This window comes from Juglans microcarpa x Juglans regia, chromosome 7S, assembly GCF_004785595.1.
Source record: "Juglans microcarpa x Juglans regia isolate MS1-56 chromosome 7S, Jm3101_v1.0, whole genome shotgun sequence".
NCBI classification, from domain to species: Eukaryota; Viridiplantae; Streptophyta; class Magnoliopsida; order Fagales; family Juglandaceae; genus Juglans; species Juglans microcarpa x Juglans regia.
In genome coordinates, this window is record NC_054607.1 from 6,371,394 (window position 1) to 6,386,766 (window position 15,373).

The 15,373-nt window shown below is 36.8% G+C and overlaps 3 protein-coding genes across 3 annotated transcripts; 2 read left to right on the forward strand and 1 right to left on the reverse strand.

Moving 5' to 3' along the window:
- Positions 1–927: 927 nt before the first annotated feature.
- Positions 928–2,448, reverse strand: LOC121240540. The gene has a single exon (XM_041137995.1). The coding sequence runs from the start codon at positions 2,234–2,236 to the stop codon at positions 1,139–1,141; it is 1,098 nt and encodes a 365-aa protein (XP_040993929.1). The 5' UTR covers positions 2,237–2,448; the 3' UTR covers positions 928–1,138.
- Positions 2,449–7,073: 4,625 nt separating this feature from the next.
- LOC121240541 (probable anion transporter 1, chloroplastic) lies at positions 7,074–12,385 on the forward strand. Its single transcript, XM_041137996.1, has 9 exons — positions 7,074–7,181; positions 7,582–7,737; positions 7,920–8,135; positions 8,264–8,473; positions 9,263–9,400; positions 9,726–9,827; positions 10,204–10,269; positions 10,407–10,491; positions 11,895–12,385. The coding sequence occupies exons 1-9, from the start codon at positions 7,080–7,082 to the stop codon at positions 11,990–11,992; spliced, it is 1,173 nt and encodes a 390-aa protein (XP_040993930.1). The 5' UTR covers positions 7,074–7,079; the 3' UTR covers positions 11,993–12,385.
- A 1,574-nt stretch (positions 12,386–13,959) lies between these two features.
- LOC121240542 lies at positions 13,960–14,599 on the forward strand. The gene has a single exon (XM_041137997.1). It carries the CDS (start codon positions 14,155–14,157, stop codon positions 14,434–14,436), a length of 282 nt encoding a protein of 93 aa, XP_040993931.1. The 5' UTR covers positions 13,960–14,154; the 3' UTR covers positions 14,437–14,599.
- The last annotated feature ends 774 nt before the right edge of the window (positions 14,600–15,373 follow it).

Below are 15,373 nucleotides of genomic sequence, written 5' to 3' on the forward strand. Positions count from 1 at the left end.
ATTATATCTGTTAAGGAATTCTTTAAAAGGTGTCTAAATAAGTATTCCCTCATTATGGATATGAATTATAGTCTTTTAACTATTTAAAATGTTAAAATTACGACGATGGCTTTTTAGAAAGAGAAGGTTTGACTTTTCTCTAAAAAAAAACTCAACCTTATCCTCGTGATAGCCTTCACTAGAGCTCTCCATTTCCTTTTATTGTTCTTTTTTTCTCAGATCTATCACACTCTGGTCACCATCAGTTATCATGCGCTCCACCACGATACTCCTAAGCCATCGATCTATCAGGACAACATGAAATCGTGCCAAAAAGGTTGGTGCATGGCCCACACACGCTGCTTGTTTCCGTGCGTGGGCTTCATGCACTGCCTCATCCCGACACCTTCGTCGACGACACGTGTTGTACCAGTGGATCCTCCACCTCCCGATCTTTCAAATCGGACCCACCTCACCTCCAAACCATCGGCGCATGGTTCACACGTGCCAATACAGAGGCAGGGGAAGACTTTTGTTTGGTCACAGATCTGTCATTCCAATATCAATTTTCCTATTATGTTATCGATTTCTCTAACCGATGATCTTGAAAAAGATACTATGAGTCTCTCCAAAAAATATCTTAAGACAATTGATTGTAGTGCACCCGCTTACACTGCCTCTCGAGGTGGCTTACCAACAGACTGTCTTTTTAGACAAAACCCTTTTATAGAGTAAGGGTAGAGACCAAAAAATTAGTATCAAAACTTTTTTTTTTTTTTTTTTTTCATTTTTTTCACCATCTTTGCAGTATGGTTATTGTAATGAGGTTTGTTGGGGATCCCTACCCCTTATCATGTATCATCTTTTCTAATATTAATGAAGTTAACTTGCTTGCTTAGGATAAAAAAAAAAAAAAAAAACTCTTCAAAATGTTACTAAATTCACAAATAAAGATAGTAGGTACGAATCTTATGTTAAGGTGCATACTAAAACTCGAACGCCTAAGTACCTTTGGTCCCGTTGCAATAACTCCTTCCTTTTCCAGGTCACAGGCTCAGAGCAATTAAAACCAGAGAGATGAGCGGTAATACTTAAATCACCACCGCGCATAATAAAGAACACACGTGATTAACTAAAATTGACCGCACGATCTTCATACTCACGCAGTATAAACAATCAGAAAGCAAGGAAGCACGGCCCCTGGATTAAACACTAGCAGCTCCTCGTCGTCCATTCTCGAGTGGGCCCCTCTCCCGATCACCGAGTCAAACCCGCCGTCCTCCTTGTCAACCTCATCGTCCGGCTCACACCCGATCCGACCCGCCACGACCCTGCAAACCAGCATTGCCCGCTTCACGTTCAATAACCTGAACTCCTCGATCTCCTCCGGAATTGCCACGTGTGCACTCCAGCTCGTTGATAGCGTGGAAATTCCGTCCAACTTGGGTGAGAACCCGGACTTAATAATCTCGCATACGCTACAGTACTGACGGTCACAAACGCCGGAATTCCCATTGAGTCCCAAGTCACAGATAAACGTCGAGCAGTGGAACCTCAACAGCTCGTTACCGTCGGCTATGCACCTTTCGTCTCTTCTCCGAACGCCGTCGATTCGCGCGGCTTTAGCTTTCACAGACTCTCTGTACTCTTCGAACTTCGAAAGTATCATCGGACTGTTTTGGATCTTCAAAATCCGATTGATTTTTATGCTCTTCACGTCGTCGGTCCAACCAGTCTGAAATATGATACGGACGATGTTCTTTCCCGAATCACCATCTACGAGCTCCGAAACAGCGTGTTTGATCGCCTGGTGTTGCTCAAGAAGATGAGGTTTTGGGAAGATTTCGCCGCAGGCTGTGCATGGGAAGATATCGTTACGGAGGGGAAAGAATGGGTTATCGAATGATATGTCCGATTCTTGGAAAGAGTAATGCGATAAGGGGGATTCTGGTGGGATGATGGGGAGTACGGAATGCTGGGATGATCGACCGGATGATAGGGTGGTAAGAGTTGTTGGGTGGGTTTGAGGGGAGCCGCTGGTTTTGCAGTATATGGAGGAGAAGATGCGTTTGAAGAAGGACCGAGAGGAGTAGGCTCTGTTGGGTTTTGAATGGGAGGGGAGAGAGATCAGGTGAGACGATTTACATCTCCTCGAATGACGGCGGTCGGTGGTGGTGCTGAAAATGAAGCAACCAAGGTGGAGGAGGAGGAGGAAGATAGAAAGGAACTTGCTGAAGCATGTCACAATGGCTGCCATTGGTATAGGAGAAGAGAGAGAGAGAGAGAGAGAGAGAGATCAGAGAGGGTGGTGCGAGTGATGGGAGGAGGAAGGAAAAGACGGAAGAAAGCGTAAGGAAGGAAGGAAGAATAAAGGTAAGAGTAGATGAATCAGAACGCAAGTCCATGGCATAGATCTCTTCTCTGTTTCTGTGTGCTAGCTTTTATAATTTCTCGTGCCTGAGAGAGATGATCATAGTAATCTGAGTTTGACGTTTTATTGCCTGTATTTCGGAGGGTTGATCTGTTAGTCCTTAACATCATATTTTACTGATAGTCCTTGACATCATATTTTACTGAATTATTAGTAATGATACCCACGTAATATATTTGACAGTATATATTTTAAAGTAAAGATATTTTTACGAAGTGATGTTAGTTTTATAAAATATTTTATTAAACTATCATTCATTTTAAAATATGATTGTATAATATATTGTGAAAAGTTACGTGTATTTATCATTTTTTTTTTTACTAAAGCAATGGCGTGTTTTGCCAAGTTGAATATATATATATATATATATATATATATATATATATATAATGCCCTCTAAGTTTGGGTAATGGAGAAAAATTATAAGGGGGTGAAAATTTGTGTGCTGTCTTGCGGAGTGTATTGGATTATTTGGGTTGTCATGTGATGATAGAGTCAATTCTAAACCGATTTGAATAATAAAATGAATCATTCGAATACGTGTCATCTAGTTTGATTCATGTCGAGTCAATCGGGTTTGTATCGGTTTAACTTATATTTCTCGATCTTCATCATGCTCTTATATAGATATATCTTCTAATGCGTTTTATTTTTAAAACATAATTATCATATGTTTTCTTGTCTTTGTCTGAGTAACTAGGGGGCAGCTTTTAACTTCATTCGAGGTGAATTTTAAGTCTCGATTGTTTGTTTTTACAGATGAGATGAGATGAATTGAGATAAAAATTGAAAGTTGAATAAAATATTATTAGAATATAATTTTTTTAATATAATTTTTGTTTTGAGATTTGAAAAAGTTGAATTATTTATTTTAATTTGTATGAAAATTTGGAAAAATTGTAATGATTAGATAAAATAAGTTGAGAAGTTTTTTGAAAATAAACGAGACTAAGTTAAAAGTTTAATAAAATATTATTATAATATATTTTTTTAATATTATTTTTGTTTTATGATTTGAAAAAGTTGAATTGTTTATTTTATTTTGTGTGAAAATTTGATAAAAGTGTAATGATTATATGAGATATGATGAGATGAATTGAGAGAAATTATGAAACAAACTAGGCCTAATATAGTAAATGTGCCTAGTGTTACACATAATGCGATACATCAGTGCTATAGGCAATCGAGCCACGAAACTGTGGGGGAACCGTGGCTGACGTGGCCAATATATTAAAGAAAAAAAAAACTGAATAGGTGAAACGGGAAGGAGGGAAAGTTGAGATTTCAGATTTTAGAAGAGATCACATTCGTCTGGCTCTGGACTCAAGATCTGTGTCTTCGTCGTCTTCGGGTCTAGAAATGCTCTGCATCGTCGTCTTCGTTTGGGTGTCTCCGTGGATGTTTTTTTATTTTGGCATAAACGGGAGTTTTAACTTTGAAAAGGTTGAAAATCAATGGTCAGATTGTGCAAATATTGAAGTAGAGTCACCTTTAGAGCAAAGAGCCCACATAGCCTAAGTATTTCTATTTCTTGACGAAGTCGCCATACAAATCTTGTTACTGATAATTCAGACATAGGCATCCATGCGATTCATATCTACCGCAACCTGCCAGCTTTGATGTCGGTTGAGCTCTGCCAAGCATATATAATTCATTTCTTCTAGCCAGTAAGCACATATATTCCAAAAGTGGCCTCATATTCTCTGTTTTTGCAATAATACATTTCATTCCTTAAACTCACGCATTGTTGTTCCCTTCCCTTTTCTGTCCACCTCAGCTTCCCGATGATCATTCTTGACATCTTCCTCGTCATCTTCATAATCATTTTCGTCGTCATCTTCGGCTTCGACGAGTGAATCGGCCTCAAATTTGATGTCTTTGTCGTTGGGTGTTGAAGAATCGCGTTCAGGAGCTTCTAGGATTGGGTTTTTCTCTTGAAAAACGATAGTGTTGTTATCGAGAGGTGGTTGAAGCTTCAGAGTTTTTTGTGAGTTGTCTTCGGAGCTAAGATCGGGTTTGCGCTTTGAGAGGAATATGGAGACGAAACTCAGAGGATCTTGCGAAGATGGAGATGAAGAAGATCAGAAGAAGAATGATAGATGGAGACGAAAGCGAAGTGTCTTCATGGGATGCATATCCCAAATGAAACGAACTCTTTCACTAAGCCATGTAAGACACGGTTACACGACGGTTACACCAACCGGTTGCATTCAACATTTTTCAATGCCATATGGACAAAGGTTCAATTTGTGATATCGACTCATCAGTGGTACATAAAACAATGAAAAAAAAAAAAAAAGAAGAAGAAGAAGAAGAAGAAAAAGAAATATTCCCGATGACAACGACAGACAAACATTGGCATGTTGAGTATTTTCTGAGCTGTAAATTCATTATCACGGGGTTTCCTTTTGGAAAGAATAATAATATATGTAATTCAACTGTCTAGGGTACGACAGAGACGTGGGTCTGCAATTCTGCATGCATGTGCGGGTTCCACGTCGAGCGGACGATCCATTTTAAAACGGGTGATTGGATACTCTTTCTCTCAAAACATGTACGTACGTAGTGCCATTTCTCCCCGTATTTCATGCAGAATCCAAAGTCTTCTCTTCTGTACGTCTATTATTTTTGAGTCCACTTGTTTTGTTCGTTGATATATATGAATGGGTGTTAAATTGTCATATGATGTTGCTAATTGCTCATTAATAGTTGGATGGCTTTCATCTGTCACTTATCCACAATTAAAGAAGTGCTAAAGTTATAAAAAAAAGTTTATAAAAATAAACTTACAAGCTGACATGTATAATTTTATATGATACGTCACTACAAGAAAATTATTTATTTATGGCTAGTTATTTCCTTAAAAAATGACTATTTCCTGTTAAAATAAGTCTGTTTTCGTTGTAAATAGTCATTCTTATCGTAAATAATCCATGATAAATACTTATTTTTCTTGTAGTATATTATATCTACTTTACTATAAAAATAATTTTATAATCTGACCTAACACATCAAATCACGTTAATTTGTAAGTTTATTTTTATGTAATTCTTTTGTTATTAAAGCATTTCTCTTAAAAGTTTACACTGTCGCAACTACTATATGTTACGTATTTTGGACCTAAAGTAGTACTTAATTGTCTCATTAATATAGGTGGGGACGAAATTCATTAAAAGTAGCATATAATATAAATTAATCCGAGACATAGCCTCCAATTTATAATTGCCATCCACCTTCCTGCATGGACCTTCATTAATATATTCATCTTGTTCTTAAGTAGCTAGGTGGCCGTTAGTGCCTGCTTTTAGAAGAATGCAGTTTTAATTTGGGCAGTGACGTTTTAACTAAATATAGATAATACGGCTAATATATAATTACCAAGCAAATAACAAAGCAATTTAGGGTTCATGTCTTTTACATATACATATATATATATATATAAGAAGTGCTACAATCACAAAAAAATCTTATAACTATAAAGAATTTATGTCATCACATAACAAAAACGAAAAGAAAAAAAAATTAAGTAATGCTAGATATAATTATAGAGTATGCAAATCCTGTAAATTCATTTTTTTTCTTTAAAAAAAAATTGAGTCTATCAGTAAAAAAATATTTTTTTCCTGTGGTCTCAGATTTATTATTATTATTTTTTAAAAATAAATAAAACTTTTATAATTTAAAATTATAAATATCATTTCTCATCAAAATTTATTTAAAAAGCAGAACGAAAAATCTAAACACGCCAAAGCACCCCTAAGTTGTGGATACAGAGATTCGCAGCCAGCCCAAGTATATATTTTGTGGGTTGCCGATCCAAGTCCAACCTAGATAAGCCCAACTCTTTCCTCGCTAGCCCAGAAGAGGGAGGCACTTGAAAAGAAGTTTATTAACTAACTAAATTCTGTTTTCCGTTAATCGCCTTAACTAACAGATTCCCTTACCCGTCCCAGTCCAATCCCCTCCGTGCAACCGACACGTGTTAAAACCAGAACCAATGCCCATTAATAGTTTCTGTCCCAAATATCTGTTTGGGAAAAAATCTCCTCTCCCCACTGTGTGCGCCATGAACTGTTCATTCTCCAACGCCATGATAGCCGGAGCTCTTCTCTACTCTTCATCTCTCACGCCCAAAGCCCCTCCCGATGTGTTGTCGCAAAAGAAATTTCCCGGTTTCGGTTCCAAACACAGGTGCCCATTTCATTTCAAAATTCGGGTCCGCATATCCTCCCGAGAATGTTGTTCTGTATTTCGGGTCTCGGCGCTGCCAAGTTCCGGTGAGAGGGGAGGCGGGAAAGTCTGGGCTGATGTTAAACCCAAGCCTTACGATATACCAAGCTCCGGTCCGGATTCGGTGAAGTTGGAGGAGACTCTTGACAGTGTCGTGTTGGAGGAGGAAGAGTTGGACAGTTCAGTTGCCTGGTTGGATCGGTTTCCGAAACGATGGGTTATTGTCGTTTTATGTTTCTCGGCATTCCTGCTCTGTAATATGGATAGAGTAAGTTCTTTTACTAAGGAATGTCTATTCTCTTTGTTTTGATTTTTTGTTTTGTGTCCCTTTGTTGGATCATGAATGAAGTACCATAGTAATATTTATAAGAGCTTATTTGTGATATACAAATTGATTTTCAGTGAGCAACTTTGAACAGACTATGTTTGGCAGGTAAATATGAGCATTGCCATACTTCCGATGTCAGCAGAGTTCAATTGGAACCCAGCGACAGTTGGCCTGATACAGTCTTCTTTTTTCTGGGGCTACCTTCTTACTCAGGTATGGTAACACAGCCTTCTCTTAATTGCATTATCTTTTAACTCGCATCTCTGAGTCTACTGTATATGTAACTGCGACGTTGAAGCCCGTCATCTAGAACTTGCAGAAACAACCACCTATACTTGTGGTCAGAATTTGAGGCCAATCCGTATTAGAATAAGGCTTAATGATTAGATTCACTGCAATTTAAGCTTTCCAGACAAGGAGTTATTTATCCTGGCAACAGAGAATGTGAAGCTGAATTAGTATCTGGACTATGCTTCATTCCATTTATACTTTCTTTGTTCATGGAAGGAAAAAAAAATTTCCTATCGTGAATAGGGATGGAAGACCTTTGATACTTAATACATTGATCAAGATTGCTCTAGAGCTCCTTCTAACTTGTAATTTTGTGTGGCAGGTTGCTGGTGGCATTTGGGCAGATACAGTAGGTGGCAAGCTGGTCCTGGGATTTGGTGTAGTTTGGTGGTCGATTGCTACAGCTCTCACTCCCATTGCTGCTAAACTTGGATTGCCTTTCCTTCTTGTTGTTCGTGCTTTCATGGGTATCGGTGAGGTTTGTGCTTCTCTAATTACTATTATTATCATTATTATTTTGTGGAAAGAAATGTCTTAAAAATGTGTTTCCCATGAAGCGATCCATAGTGTATATATCATGACACTTTCCCTGTCTTGAATATGCCCATGAGTAATTTAAGGTTCCCATGTTATGGCTTTGTTAATTTGGTTCTGTTTCAGGGTGTTGCTATGCCTGCCATGAATAACATTCTGTCAAAATGGGTTCCAGTAGCAGAGAGAAGTAGATCATTAGCATTGGTGTACAGTGGGATGTACCTTGGATCAGTCACTGGCCTGGCCTTTTCACCGTTTTTAATCCACCAGTTTGGTTGGCCATCAGTCTTCTACTCCTTTGGTTCTCTAGGAACAGTTTGGGTTTCTGTGTGGTTAAGTAAGGTAATGTTTGCTGCATTTATGGAAATATGTCTATGAACAGTGAAGTTTTGGATTCATTTGCTTGCTCTTAATATAGCTATATATGCTCATATGTCACCACTTCTCTTCCTCTGGGATTGTTGCTCCAGGCATATAGTTCTCCTCTTGAGGATCCTGAGCTGTTGCCTGAAGAGAAGAAGCTGATCCTTTCCAACAGCGTTTCCAAGGAACCTGTTAAAACAATACCTTGGGGACTAATTTTGTCAAAACCACCTGTATGGGCCCTAATAGTGTCTCACTTCTGTCACAATTGGGGAACATTTATTCTTCTGACATGGATGCCAACCTACTATAACCAAGTAAGTCTCTACTTATCTCTAGACCCCTACAATCGGGGGCTTCTGGAACACCACGACTTCACTTTAGTGCATCATATCCAATATTTATTGCATTTAAAATTTTTAATGCAAATGTGGGCAATCAATAATCATTGCCGGATGTGGGCAAATTATAAATATTGTGGCTTCAGGGTCCTTGTAGATAGGAACGAGGTGAGGACTCATAGGCCAACACATTTGACATTAATGAGAGAGGGAAAAGAAGGGGGGGGGGGGGGGGTCTTGTTGGTTTGTGTCATGTGGACTTGTCCATTGGCGGATAATGCGTATCTTTTGATATTGTCCAAGTCATGTGCACTGGTACTGTTGTGAATGTTGTAAGAAAAACTGGGCAAGAGTTGCAGAAATGAAAACCTTGTTAACTTGAAATATTGCTTATATCAGTTAAGGGTCAGTCCCGAATTGGGCAAGATACAGTGAAGATGCTTACATGGGACTTCCTTAATGCACCATTGATAGCCTTAATCTTGCCTTTTATTTTCTGGATGCTGGTTTTCTTGCTATACACTTGTAAAACAATGCTTGGTTGTTATGGACTGTGGTAGTCTTCAGCTTCACCAACTTGAATGCTTGGATCTATGGGCGACTGCTTATTATTATTTTTTTGGTAGTAAATTGTTGAGACCTGGAACAACAGATAGTATTCAAATTTTGCAAAATTGAATAATCTTGTGGGTATCCTGGAGAAGGTATTTGCCGTTTGAATTCCTTGTAGTGACAAAGAATATATTCCGTTTCTTGTTTGTCTAGGTCCTGAAGTTCAATCTTACAGAATCAGGCCTTATTTGTGTTTTGCCTTGGCTTACAATGGCATTTTCTGCAAATCTTGGAGGCTGGATTGCAGACACGCTAGTTAGCAAAGGTTTATCTGTGACAAGGGTTCGCAAAGTACGAATCTTTTTTCCCTACAGTTAAATGCAATGGATTATTATGTCAAATATATATTTTTTTTTGATAAGTATCATTATGTCAAATATTACATCAATATTTACCATGATGTTTCTACGGGAATCACATTTTATTGAGATTAAAACAGAAAAAAAGGAACTGCTTCCCCAATTAGAGATTTCGAACAATTTTCCTGTTTGAGTCATCTTCCCTGTTCCCCTTCTCTTTCCTCTGAGTTATCTGCTTTGGTGTAGCATTTATAAACATAGTTTAGATTCTCTTTTCTGTACTGATAATAAAATGCTTTTTGTGTTCTTCTCTGCAGATCATGCAAACAATTGGATTTCTTGGTCCTGCTTTCTTCCTAACTCAGTTGAGCCATGTTAATTCTCCTGCAATGGCTGTTTTGTGTATGGCATGCAGCCAGGTTTGCTTCTCATTATATTTTCAAATGGCAAATAAATATTATTTCCACTTGCTATTTCAGAAGGCTGCAGAATTCTGAATTCCATTTGGTCCACGCATTGTTCCTTTTCAAATTCCAATTTTCAACTTCACAACACTATTGTTTCCACTAATTTATATGGCTTGCTTGCTTGTACTTTATGTTCTCTTTAGTTTGTTTGATAATTGATAGAGCAACATGACTACTAAGCATAGTTATGTTCTATTTTTCTCTTCAGAAATTTTAATTCTATATTTCCTCTATTTTTGTTTCCAAATTATTTGAATTGCAATGGAGCACTAGTTCACAGCTACTAGCTGTAATAATCCTGACAAAGATCAGTTTCTTTCATCAATAGGGTACTGATGCATTCTCACAGTCTGGTTTATATTCAAATCATCAAGATATTGCCCCTCGATATTCCGTGAGTATTAATTCTTTAGTCTCAGATTTTGTTTGTATGTGCTTTCATTTTTGGAATTTGAATGGTGTTATATGATGGTGTAAATACGATGAAAAAATGAAGTGAGTATAACTTTTTATTTTCCTTGATATCTTTAGGGAATATTGCTTGGTCTATCCAATACTGCCGGAGTACTGGCAGGTGTGTTTGGAACTGCAGCAACGGGCTACATCTTGCAACATGGTTAGAACTTCTCTCTTGCACTCTTTTAGTAACTGTCAAGCAAATTTTGGAGAATATGGTAAAAAAATCAGAAGTAAAACATATTGATTTTGGTTCTTGGTACCAAAATAAATAAATAAATAAAAGATGTAGACCTTGTTTAAAACTTTCAGACCATGTTGATTTCTAATTTGGGGTTAACTTGCAGTGGGATGTTTGGGAAATGAGATGAGATGAGAAATCTGTAAATAGTAGTGAAATGGTTTGAGTTAAGATGTTTTATTAGATTTTGGGAAATGAGAGAAAAAAAGTTTAATAAAAATATTATAAAGTTAAAATATTATTAGAATATAATTTTTTAATATTACTTTTGTTTTGAAATTTGAGAAAGTTGTATAGTTTTTTGTGTTTTGTTTGGAAGTTTGGGAAAGTTATAATGATTAGGTACCGATTAGATGAAAAAATTGAAAATTTGAAATTGAAAAGTGTTTGTGTTTTGAGTGATGTTTGGGAAGGAAATTATGAGAAATTTTGAGATGAGTGAGATGATTTGTGCTCCCAAACAAGCTGTATCTATGGACACACCATGGCCAAAAATTTGTTGAATCAGGTCTACCTATCGAAAAAAAAAGAACTTGTTGAATCAGGTATGAAACCTGCTTATCTGATTGTGATTCTACAAATCTATTAATAACTCAAAGCTGGGTGAGCTGGTCCTATCTCCCAAACTTTTTTTTTTTTTTTTTTTGAGAGACAAACTTGAGGTGTTTTAGCATGGTGAAGATTGAGTTTCTTAAGATTAGCTAAGAGTGAAAAAAAAAAGGATCTTGGGCTTATTTATACTTTCATTTACTCAAAATATTCTGGCTTCCCTCAAGTAAATAGGATTGCTCTTTTTATTTATGAATTGTCATCTTCACATAGTGGATGGTGTAAGTATGAGTTAATCATCATAGAAAATACCAATGAATGTCTGATATCATTAAAAGCAATCAAGTCACTTGAAGACGCAACACCTGAAGACTGAAGAATGATACTTTCCCAAACATGTCACTTATTCAATTCCCCAATGAGGACAGCTGGATAGTGGTGTTCTTTAGACGGTAACCAAATTCCTACTCTTAACTTGTCAAGTAACTGTTAAGTATTCTGGGAGTACGAGCACATGATTATCTCGCAATATCACATTATGCATATAACTAGAAATTGTTGGTTCTATAAACAATTTTAATGATATATCAACATGTGATAGGGTGGAAGTATTACTTCATCCGTACTCCGATTCTACCTATTAATTAGCCTAATACATCACTTTCTTCTATTTCTGTGGCCTGGTCTACTCTCACTGGCCTTGTGTTTTTATTTAAGACAGTGAATTTATTCTTATGCGTCTCCATGCGCTTTTCAATATTGACAATTCTCAGGTTCATGGGACGATGTATTCAAGGTTTCTGTTGGGCTATACTTGGTTGGCACTGTAGTTTGGAACCTTTTTTCAACTGGGGAGAAGATCTTGGATTAAACTCAGATATGAGATCCTTCACATGCGGCAGTTCAATCCTGAGATTATATAGAAGAGTTCAACTATAGGGAATAGTGGAAAGATGAAAAAGCAAGAGATAGATAAATCAATTTGATGAATGCAAGATCATTTTTACTGATATTCTTGGGACTTGGAGATTTTGCCCATATTTTTTTCCCATATGGAGCATGAAGCTTGAATTTAGTAGAACTATTGCCTCCCATCTCTTGGAATTAAGATAACTGGGCACACTTCGAGTCCATCTCAGTAGAGAAAGGATACATACATAATTGTAAATGCTGTATTTAGACTAACATATCAATGAAGAGATTATATTGTACAAAAAACTGTTCAACAATTGTTTTTTTGGATCCTTATAGCTCTAATGCTTTCATCATTGTAAATGTAATTTATATTTGGCTAGAATATGATGAATCTGTACTCAATTTGAATTGTGGATGAATTTAATTTTGATAGGACTCTAGGAGTGCATCCAATAAAGATAAGCATTTATTCGATAAGGATGAGTGTTTGAATTGTAACTCTTATCAAATTTTGTTAATATTATAAGATAAGAGTTTACAAGAGTCATATGCATGTTTCGAGTTTTAGAGTTAGTTGAAAAGATAAAGATGCAAGCTTTATTTGAACTCGAGACAATTCAGAAGAAGTAATCCAGTCTGAGATATTCGTAGATAGTGAACAACGTATTTGATTGAGATTCTGAATAAACCTGTCAGTAGAGTCCTTCTCCAAATCAATTACAGGATTACCTATTTGTAGAGAAGTCGGCTGAGGGTTTTAAGGTGACTTGGACAAACATATTCACAAGTATTGAGAGCTTGAAAATCTGGGTAGAATTTCAAGAGATCGTAAAAGAGAAAATTCTTGAGAGAGATTTTCTAAAAAGCTCAGTCCGTGAGATTGAGTGAGAGCATATTTCAAGGGGGAGTTGCTGTGTTCGAGTTCAACCACTGGAGGTTATAGTAGGAAAGACAGATTGGGAGTGTCAGAGGTTCTGACTACCTACTGCGGTAGAAGACAAGTGGGTCACGTGTCTTGGGTAAACGTGTTTAGTTACAAAAATTTTGTAAACGTTTTACTTGTAACACTCTCAATCGATAAAATTGGTTTTCCTGAGTTTGGTTGCCCCATAGAATTTTACCTTTGAGGAATTCTTCAAAGGGTTTCCCTTCGTAATCAAATTATTGTGTTAATGTTCTTAATACTTTACATTGGTTACTAGTCTGTGCTAATAGCTTTTGTTTAGCATTAACGTGCGTTACAGAGATACTTGGATAATTTCAATCATTACACTTTGTTTCTTTCCAATATAAATGTTCTTCCACTAGTGTTATTTTTGTACATCATTACAACACTGTAAGAGACAAATTCAGAATCAATTGGGTTCAAGAGAAGCTAACATAATTGTTTATCCAAGTCATATTTCCTCATGAAATTCTCTCTCCAAGTTCCACAACAGAGTTAGGCTCCTTTGGATACAGAAACAATTTTATCTCATCTCATCTCATCATTACAATTTTCTTAAATTTTTATACAAAATATATAATAAACAATTTAATTTGCTCAAATCTCAAAAAAATAATAATATTAAAAAATAATATTTTATTCAACTCATTTAAAATCATCTCATCTCATTTCATTTTATCTCACTATAAAAAAAAAAAAAAAAAAAAAAAAAAAAAAAAAAAAAAAAACTTAGATAAACATATTATCTGAGTCCTGCTGCAAAATTGTTTTTTGAAAGAAGAAACATATTACGAGAGCTGCCACTCCTAGACTTCTTTTTTTTTTTTGAAAGAAGAAAACCATTAATTATTTTTAATTATGTTTTATTGGGATCATGCGGTTAAAGTGATGCCAAGTGTGAAATTCGCAGCCAGACATGTCTGCCGAGGGTGAGCCTCTCATCTTTACAAACAATTTTCCTCGTAAAATTAGTACCATGAAAAATCAAATAGAAGACAATCGGGATAAGCCACTTGTGGAGAGCTCGTGCAAGAAGCACTTCCCATTTTCTCATTCACATCCAACGCCTCACATTCAGTCCCATCAAAGGGATATACCCAACACACTTTGTCTCCCTTCCTGATCTGCTCCATATCTCTGACAAGCTGAGCAAATTAAGAGGAGGGACTACTATGGCTTCTATAACGATGGCATTTGCTCCGGCGGCAGCAGCAGGAAGAGTGTTTGCGGCAACGGCGGCAAAGGGTGCCGGCGGAAGCAAGGAGGAGAAAGGGATTCTGGACTGGATTCTGGGAGGTTTACAGAAGGAGGATCAGCTGCTTGAGACCGACCCAATACTTAAGAAGGCGGAGGAGAAGAATGGTGGCGGCGCTGCCGCTGGGGGCAAGAACTCTGTGGCAGTCCCGCAGAAGAAGAAGGGTGGCTTTGGAGGGCTCTTTGCTAAGAACGAATAAGAATCTTTCTGGCATGCATTTGTTCAATGCCATCCATGCATGTTCATGTCTCTCCTTTTTTCTTTCAAATCTCTGGTGATTATGGAATGCTTAAGTTGTGTTTACTTCTTGGTATTCTGTATCTAAGGATCATTAATATTAATTATTAATTCATTTTGGGTCAGCTACCAGCTGCTAATTAATCTGTTTTTTTATAATTAATTAATCAATCCCTGATCTTGAATATGGTGCTTTTCACTGATTATGAGAATGCATGAAATGGGAATTAAGAGTGATAAGGTCCCCAGAGCACTACTGTACCCAGTATATCTCACCAATAAGATCGTGTGTATATATATATATAATAAATTTACAAAGCTTGACGGGATATGTTAGATTATAAAGTTTTTATTGTAAAGTAAATCTAACCTATCATACGAAGCCATGCTAGATTGTGAGTTTATTTTCGTAGGATCTCTTTGCACCTGTATCACTTCTCCGCACTTATATTCTGGAGGGTATATCTACTGCCTAGATTCAGATTATATCATTGGTGAATGGAAGGAAATGGATAAAAAACATGGCCTATCAGCACCATATAATCAACATATTAAGCCATAGTACCATTTAATTAGGATATTAGACTACATATTTACTGTTTTCATGTTCACATTGATGAACTATACGAGCAACCATAATTTTCTTTTACTATATATATATATATATACACACACACACGTTCGAGTAACAGGAGTTTTCAACCTGAGGAAGTATCACCTTACAGTAAGACCGTAACACCTTACATAAAAACTAGACGAGATGGCTGCCTTGTCTCTTCTTTTTGCCACGAAGAATAAAGGGCTGGCTAAATGCTTTCAATAGTTTGATCAGTACTCTTCAGGAGAAAGTTCTACGCCTTGGAGAACCCAATGAAAATGCTATTTGGAACATAAAAGGA

What these genes read in the sequence shown, in the direction of transcription:
- LOC121240540 (XM_041137995.1), bottom strand. Translation starts at nt 2,236, where the DNA reads ATGGCAGCCATTGTGACATGCTTCAGCAAGTTCCTTTCTATCTTCCTC.
- LOC121240541 (XM_041137996.1), top strand. Translation starts at nt 7,080, where the DNA reads ATGAGCATTGCCATACTTCCGATGTCAGCAGAGTTCAATTGGAACCCA. An exon ending in TTTCTGTGTGGTTAAGTAAG is followed by an intron (nt 8,136 to 8,263) that starts GTAATGTTTGCT and finishes TTGTTGCTCCAG; the next exon opens with GCATATAGTTCTCCTCTTGA. An exon ending in TGCCAACCTACTATAACCAA is followed by an intron (nt 8,474 to 9,262) that starts GTAAGTCTCTAC and finishes TTGTTTGTCTAG; the next exon opens with GTCCTGAAGTTCAATCTTAC.
- LOC121240542 (XM_041137997.1), top strand. Translation starts at nt 14,155, where the DNA reads ATGGCTTCTATAACGATGGCATTTGCTCCGGCGGCAGCAGCAGGAAGA.